This window comes from Centruroides vittatus, unplaced genomic scaffold (assembly GCF_030686945.1).
Source record: "Centruroides vittatus isolate TY-2023 unplaced genomic scaffold, ASM3068694v2 contig_1057, whole genome shotgun sequence".
NCBI lineage: Eukaryota > Metazoa > Arthropoda > Arachnida > Scorpiones > Buthidae > Centruroides > Centruroides vittatus.
Genome location: NW_027120684.1, coordinates 2,323,172 through 2,332,014, shown reverse-complemented (window position 1 = coordinate 2,332,014; position 8,843 = coordinate 2,323,172). Strand labels below are relative to the sequence as shown.

Genomic DNA, 8,843 nt, shown 5'->3' with positions numbered 1-8,843 from the left:
CAGAGCCGAACACGTCGTGTGTTGAAGTTTTAAGCGCTTTATTTGCGATTGGTATCTCACTTAGAGTTTACATAATGCGATATTCGTGATGTTTATATTTGAAACCAAATTTATATCCTCTTTTCTCTATTTTAGACGATGACAATTGGAAACAGCCGAATATTACAGAATATTTAACAGCTTACGACAGGAAAGATTTTTTTTTTTTTTTTTTTTTTCTCCATTTATGCACTGTATACTCCCACGTGGGGAGTTTTTGGCACACAAAGATAGGTCTTAATTCACATTGTGCGCGCGCGAATAAGTTTTGGCTTGCGGACAATACATAATGACGCCCACTCGAAATTCGTATGAAACTTATTTATATAGTTAACGTCTTCGGGGTGCGAGAAAATTATGCTTAATCCTATATCTTACATTATAGAAGAGCGGAATCAACGATAAAACGAGATGTTCTTGTCGTGACAAGGAGGTGGAGTTAAAGTCACGAGGCTATAGCACTACTAAAAATACAGCTGGGATGTGCGCACATCTCAAAGGCTGTGTTCGGCAGTCGTGTTAGTCATGTGTCAACTCTTAGACAGTTTCATGGGGTACGTTCGCTAGTTCCATACATCGCTTATTCACTTCCATTCATACTCGTTTCTTCTCACAATGTCCGATAGCGGTGGGCAATTGACAGCAGGCCTCCAACAAAAAGACACGACTTTCACCAAAATATTTGTCGGTGGATTGCCATACCACACGACAGACAAATCTCTTCGCCAATTTTTCGAAACTTTCGGAGACATTGAAGAAGCTGTTGTCATTACTGATAGACAAACGGGAAAGAGTCGAGGTTATGGGTTCGTAAGTACAGTTTTTTGGATGCTATCAATAAAAATTATATATGTAAATTTTAAATCCTAGATTACAAGATTTAATCTTGGGATAGACACGTGTCGGATCTGTCGTTTTTTTTACATACGCACTGGGGAAAATTTAATCAACTTGTACTAAATGTATATATTTTAATTGACGGGTAATAACTTTGTAACTTTGCATATTGTTCATTGGTACAAAAATTTTGAAGAAAAATAATGTAAAAGTATACATAAAACAATTGATAGAAATAAGTATTAAAATTATGTACTAATCATAATGAAAATTAATCAAAAATTAGGTAAATACTGGCAAGCAAATAATACCCATTCATTTTTTATTGTAAATTATATTTCTTAGAAGAACATTTATTTTAAAAAAATATGATTTAAAAACAACGTTAACTGAGGTGCTAAAAACGAATATTTATCCATCTATCAGTACAGAATACAGTTTTCAAAATCGCAAAACACAGACTGACTTGGCGATTAAAGTCGAAGAAAGTCTAAAATAACTATTTGTTGGCAAAAGATAAGCCTGGAAGTGCCAGAGAGAAGAACAATTACTGGATTCAATTGAATTGCTTTTATTTCAATTTTCATGCGGGAACTATTTATTATCAACAGAAAACATTTTGTCATATTTTTCATTTCGAATTTCTATACATAGGGACGTATAGACGCCCATGATGACTGCTTGCGTGATATATCAAGTCATAGGTCATTCTATACAATTTTTTTTAATACACATATTTCCCAACTTACATAGCTGATTCTGTGCACGCTATAAACTCATTCGGTGTTTCTAATCAAATGATATTTCTATTTACAATCATCAAAATAATTCTTACGTTAAATTATTTGCATCTAAAAATACTTATAAACTCGAGTAAATACTGTATATAAAGCTCGGTTTCGGATAGAATTAACCGAAATATAAATAAATAATATCTTCATTAGATAAGCGAGAGACAGGAATATAATTTTATAAAACATTTTGCTTATTCTCCCTTTCAATTTAGTAATATCGAATGTACTCTATTCATTATAATTCTCCTTCCTGCTCAAAAAAATCAATTGTATTATAATTATTTATTGAAAAAATTATCAAGAAAGTTTAAATCCATATATAAAAAAAATCTCTGAGAATATTCATCTCATTACTTTCAGACTTTTCTTTCATCCTTTTTATCTTCATACTCCTAAAATATAAAGTTAAAACATTTTGACTCAGACTGTAAAATGGGATATAGTGGAATCTTTAAATTCTATTCTTCCATTCATTCTAGCGGAAACTTTCATCACTTTCGAAAAAAAGTGTAGTGGATGAGGAAAAATAAAAAAAAAAATATAGTTGAGTATAAACGTATTTGTTTTTCCATCTGTCGCTATATAAGCCGATAGTTTCCGTAGGGAAAGCCATTCAAAATATTATTATTGTTGTCAAGCTTAAGCATCACCACGAAACATGCGATTGAACGTTTTTCATGTTTAAAAAATGACATCATAAACAGCTTGCAGATGTTCCACGTTGAATCATGATACTTAAATTATTTTTAATACGTATGGTATTAATAAATAATTTCTATTATAGTATAATAAGTTCACTCTATGTTGTATCTGTACAATGAAGTAATTTAATTTAAAATATTTTAGAATGTAGTATTTGTATTTTCTATGATTCCATTGGTCCTAATTCTGGAAAAGTGAGGTGTAAAAAGTTAGACTGATAACGCAATCGTTGGTTTACTAGCAGTGTGATAAGTATTCTTATGTGTTTTTTTAATTCCAGAATATCATATTTATTGAATATCTGTTTACGAGAAGTCAAAAAATTTGCGCATTCTACAAAGGACAAAAAGCATTTTCATTTAGTTGCCAAAATCGTCACGTGATTCCATTGTTTCATGCTGCCATAATTTGGGTAGAGACGTGCCGTCTAAACCAAAATATCTACAAGATGGCTAATTGAGGTAATTTCTTCGTGCGACTTAGTCAAACTTTAAACACTTATCGACGGGAAGAACGTAAATACTAAACAGTATAAACAAAGGGAAGGAGTTATTCTCGAAAATGTTTCGATATGACTTTTAGTAGGACGATTACAAATTTTTACTATGTTTTGTACGGTTCTCGCCTCTATAATAAGCCTAAGTATGATGTTGGTCGACTTGTTTCCCGTTACTGCCCGAGAATGCTACTTTTTGGAGTAATGCCAAGACTACATTGTTTTAAATTCTTAGTGCTTAGATAGCAACTGGCAGTGACAAGTAAGTTCACCAACAAACCGACGACTCGAGAATACAACCGAGTAAAAAAAATATATAGACATATACGCGTGCGACCAGAGAGGAAGAAAAAAGAAAAAAAAAAGGAAAAAAATTCACTGATTAGTGCGGACATTTAAAAACTGTTAAACGTTAACCTCTAGTTAACTGTCATCAAACGGAGAGTGATTGGATTTGTTTATGAAGCTTCCCTCAACCTTTCAATTTTCTTATGTTTTATAAAAGCCACCCACCGTGTTGCAGCCAAAGTTGCTAACAAGATTATTCTAGGATCAAATGAGATGCAGCTATTTGTCTTAATGGGAAAAATGATAATAAATAATTTTATTTATTAATAAAAATTGAAAATTTTATTGATTAAGCAAATTCTAACGCTGGGAATCATTAAAAATAATTAAGATAATGACAATGGTGTGTTAAAGTAAGTTTTTGTTGCAAGTTGTCTTTTAGTAAAAACTGGCAGATTGATACTTTTCATACATTCTTATGAAAAGATATTTTTTAAGCTAAGGTTTTAAAATGATTTAACTTACCTTTAATTCGAGGAATTACACAGAAAGAATACTTTCTATAAATCTAATCAAAGTAAATAAAATACACTTTTTTAGCTTTCTAATTAATTTGTTTAACTGTTAAATATATCTCGAACTACAGAATAAAAGGTGAAAGAACTTTCGACATTATTTCTGATTCATATTTTTAGCGATTTAACTATAGTTTTTAGGCGATTTTATCAGAAAATGACAGTTTTACAATTAAAATTTGCTGGGTAACGTTTATAGAATGAAGGTATTTATTTTTAGACTATAAAATGATGAGTTAACCGTTCGCACAAAGAGCAGATTGTATTAATTTATCAATTTATATATTTTAAATCCGAAAAAGACAACGATAATTTAATTCTATGGTGTGTCTGTAAAATATTATCCTCGAAAGCTAAGTTTTAATTGTATAATTTCAAAAGTTTACCATGTTTAAATACGAAAATACTAATTTCTTTTTTCTTTAATGTTCTGTATTTAAAAATCAATTTACATTAGATAATTACATTTATTATGTAAGCATGTATGCACGCGTTTTCGTGTTATTATTAATATTAAATCTAATCATTTTAAATATATTATTATTATTTAAAAAAAAAAACAAAAACAAAAAGAAAGAAACTTTCCAATGAAAAACAGCGTAGTATCATATGTATAGTTTTTAATTTTGATTAAGTTAGCTTTAGTTAATTTAAATGACTTTCTACTAATTTTAGTAAGTTATTTTTTATAACGAGATTTTCGAAATAGCTTTTTCTCTTTCAAAATTATGAAAAATGATTTCGAACAGTCTTTAACCATTTAATGAACTGATATTTTTTTAGAGACGAGGATTGTTTAAAGAATCGGAGTCCTTGCCAAATGTACTTAATTGCTTTCCTCTTTTAATAAGAACAGTTTCTAATCTTCAACAATTTCTTATCTTTGTAACATTTTCTTTCAAATTTGCTTACAATTCAAATAAAACACCCGGTTTTTATTGGATATTACACGTACGTAGTTAAGATTTCTTTAAAAAGATTATATATATATATATATATATAGAGAGAGAGAGAGAGAGAGATTGGTGTAATCTTTTTTAGAAAACAAGACAATACACAAAGTGAATGAACTCTGATTCTTCATCAGATTTCATTGCTGGATTAAAAGAAAATAAGTTAAAAATACAGAAGTTTAGAACTGTTTTAAGTTTTATTCTAGTCTTATTTGCTAAATAATTAAGAAAAACAATTAAAATTATTATTTATCTGGTTATCATCTGGGATAGAATACTTTGCCATTGAGTTATGTAGCTCAAGAGCACGCCGGTAATATCGTAGAAAAGAAAAGTTGGCATGGAATCCCGTTTTACAAAAAAGAATTAATAAAAAAATTTCAAATAATAATTTTCTTAATACTCGTTCCAAAATGAAAGACGAACCCGTAAGAAAGTTATCGCGTTAATTTTTAATTAGTAAGTATCTGAATGAGCAAGAAAACACACGATTTGTGAAATCAATCAACATACAGAGTCAATTAGAAGTCACGATAATGTTTCCTGTCTACTACGTAAATATTGACGTCGATAATGAAAGTTTAAATACGTTCGTGAACGATACGATACTTTTATTTGTTTTCATCTCTTTTTAGTTGAGGCTAAATCAGATTTTGTAGTCGAACATATTCGCTTTAATGGGCGATGGCAATTAGAAGTTAGTAAACAAAAAAAAAAAAAAAATCGCACGTAACGGAATTCTGGTTCCTGTATTAATAAATACGTAAAGAAAAAATTAATTGAGGGATAAGTACTTTGAAGATTTTTAATAGAAATTTCAAATATAAATATCTGAAAATCTTTGAGTTAATTAAAGATCATTTATACGTGGACGTTTCTAAAAGTTGTTTGTTGTTTTATTATTTTTTTACGCTTTGATCGAACTTTAACGCATAGGCCTGTGTCATTTTATACTTTTCTTTTACTTTCACTCAGTTAATATGTTTGATCTTTGGATAAAAACAAAACAAAACAAAAAAAAAATGTTAAGAGATAAACTCGAATGCCAATTAATTATCATAGGAAATTAATTTGTACTCGAGTAATAAATAATAAATTGTACGCGGTAAATAAGATTATCCGAATCGACAAATTCCGACAGGGAATTTCGTTTATTTAAATGGTTTCTAGGGTATAAAATTTTAAATTCTTACAAACGTGGAGTTCGTTTTGTGGATAGATCGACTAGTCATATACATATATAGGTCTACTATAGTAAGTAAGCTTTTGCATGTTGCTTGCTTTATAAACCAATTTTATACTCATTCTTGGAAGTTTAAATTTTGAATGAGAAATGTTTTTATCTAGAAGTCTGCATGACTATAGTCTACGTCTATGTAAGGTTTTTGAATTTTACCTGAAGCAGAAATAAATAAGATTTTTAAAATATATGTAAATCAACTATATCTTATAACTAAGCGGGTTTATAAAAAAATTTGATTTTTATAAATTTCCTTGACAGATAAAAAAAAATGTTACAACTGCATAAAATTCACTTTTTATTTATTTATTTTTTCTATTTATTATTACTAAAATTAAAATAAACAAATTTTTTTATACTCATTTAGATATATCAATATGAAAATTAATTATCTTCATCTCGCGACGATTTACTAAACAATTTACGAGTATAATGAATCCGATAAGATATATAAATCAAATTTTACATAAATCTATTCGAAATTCCTGAATTTATATCGACAAGGGCTGTTATTACGATATGAAAAAAGGTAGGTGAATGCGAGCGACTACTAAACTCCCATTAAACTCTCGACTTTTACTATTAAAAATCCACGAAAAAATCCGGAGTTAGCACTCGTATACTCTAATAAAATCAATATAAATATATATATTTAGGAGATATGTTTAGATAAAATTTTTTAATATTTAATATAGGCCTACAGTATAAGAAAATATAGACCATGAAATCAATTTATCTAAAAATAGGACCCGAGTTACGTAAAGGAGTAAGATGCTATTACATTTCTCCTCTTTTTTAAAAAAATTTTTGGATTTGTTAATATTACTTACTACTTAAATAAATTTAATTTGTTTTGTACGTACGTTTTCGGATTCATTTTGTAAGATATTTCTTCTCGGATTGATTCAAATGCGAATATAAATTTGGATCTTAATACCGTATTACAATGTATATTCCTCGGTTACTCGATTTTAAATAGACCATAACTTTATATTGTAGATCATAATATGATTTTATTATACGTAGAGGTGAAGACGGTGAAGATAAATATGTGTTTTATTTAAGACAAAATTTCTCATAACGATAAATTTAGTAGAAAATCAGCAAAAATGTAGGTGATGGCGTAATGACTTTACGGGCGAAAGAAAAAATTAGAAAGTATTTATCAGTTTTTCATTTAATTATTTCTCAAATTGCATCAGTATTTAATCATATAAATAAAAATATAATAATTTATTGTCTTTTTTTTAAGCTTAAAGTTCTACTTTTCATTTCTATTTTAATTGATATTAGAATATTAAAGTGTGCTAATGTCATCTGTCTATTACTTTTATAAATTCACATTCATATAATATTATTAACTTTAATTTCGCCAAATTTATTTTTAAATTGTTCTAATAAAATAACTTGATTTTAAAAGAGTATCGCAATTAGTTTTCTCTTCGTCGATAATTTTCTCGTTTTTAAAAAATAAATGGATCAGTTACTTCTTAACGGAGTGATTTAAAAGGAAAATACATTAAGAAAAATCAATATATTTATTTTATTTACGAAACAGATGATGCTTCATTAAGCATACGGATATTCTTATCCATAAAAATGAAAACAAAACACCCAAAATAAAATTTTTATAATACGAATATCTCGAGTCATATTTCAATTTTTATTTTATTATTTTATTTTTTGAATTTTTACAAGGTTTTTAAAGACAATTAAAAGCATGAAAAAATCGATATTTTAACTCGAAAGGATATTACTTTTTATAGAAAGAATCGTGCTATATGTAAAGAGTAATAATATGAAATTTTTAATTACATTATATTCTTTTATCCTTATGTGTAATATATTTTTTATTATATATATATAGAAAAACATGTTGATAAAAACGTGTGTTTTTTAAAGCAGTTCACACAGTTCTATAGAAATGATAATTGATTAGATATACGTCTATACTGTATACTCGATATAAATAAACACAAAGATTAAATATATGTTGTATAAATAGGGTATGTCGAGCGCATATTATTATTATTATTCTAAAAAAATTTCTTTCGTACTTAATTAAATATCTACTAAACCGACTTCTTTAACTCAGGCTAATGTTAAATAATTTCTATAAAATTTATATTTAGTTTAAAGTAATTATACGCAGCTTTATTCGATTGTTCGAATAGTAAGAAGTTTATTATTAAAGATGCTTTCCAGAAAGTTCAAGAACTTAATTTTTTTCAACCGGATTAAATTCGCGTTAAGAATATTTTTGAACTTTGTTAGTTTTAATGAGACGTAATATTAAAAAAATAAACTTTTAAAAACATACACATTCAAATTAGAGCTATAAAAAGATCCAAAGTTTTTCGGTTGTACGAATGAATCATTTTAATTTCTCGAATGGCAATTCTTCGAAAAGTATCGTATTACTTGTATACTTTTGCGATGAGTCGAAACAAAGATAATACACATTTTCTTTGTGATCTAATGTACGCACATAACATAATATATATTATATTTAACGAGAAATGATTTATTGTGACATCAATTTATTGTGTCACAATGCCGGGCTGCAATTTTTAATCATATTTTTAATTTATTTAATTTAAAATATATGCTCTCCACCTCGGATTAGTAGTGGCTTGCCCCTGTACTCCACACTTTTCCTTTAACGATAGAGTCGTTTTCCGGTTTGTTTCGAAGTTAATCGGGTCTCCCTCTTTATCTAAGCTTTCCATATCTGGTCTCGACATTCATCTATCTAATACGATTCTCGAGATTAAGAAAGGACAACGGACGGACGACAGTGGAAATTTATAGGTCTACGGGTTTTTCAAATTGTAACTCAATTATTATCACGTTATTCCACTCCTATTCGAACAGGGTGTATATATACAGCATAAACACAAGCCAATTTTCACGTAGACT

General features: G+C 28.1%; 1 protein-coding gene across 1 annotated transcript in view; it reads left to right on the top strand.

The window, feature by feature from the left end:
• The first annotated feature begins 386 nt into the window (after window positions 1-386).
• Window positions 387-8,843, top strand: part of LOC136972602 (RNA-binding protein 24-B-like) — a 29,378-nt gene continuing 20,921 nt past the window's right edge. Inside the window, exon 1 of the mRNA XM_067267178.1 lies at window positions 387-849. Coding sequence (XP_067123279.1) covers window positions 655-849 — 195 coding nt within the window. The 5' untranslated portion in view covers window positions 387-654. The remainder of the gene's footprint in view (window positions 850-8,843) is intronic.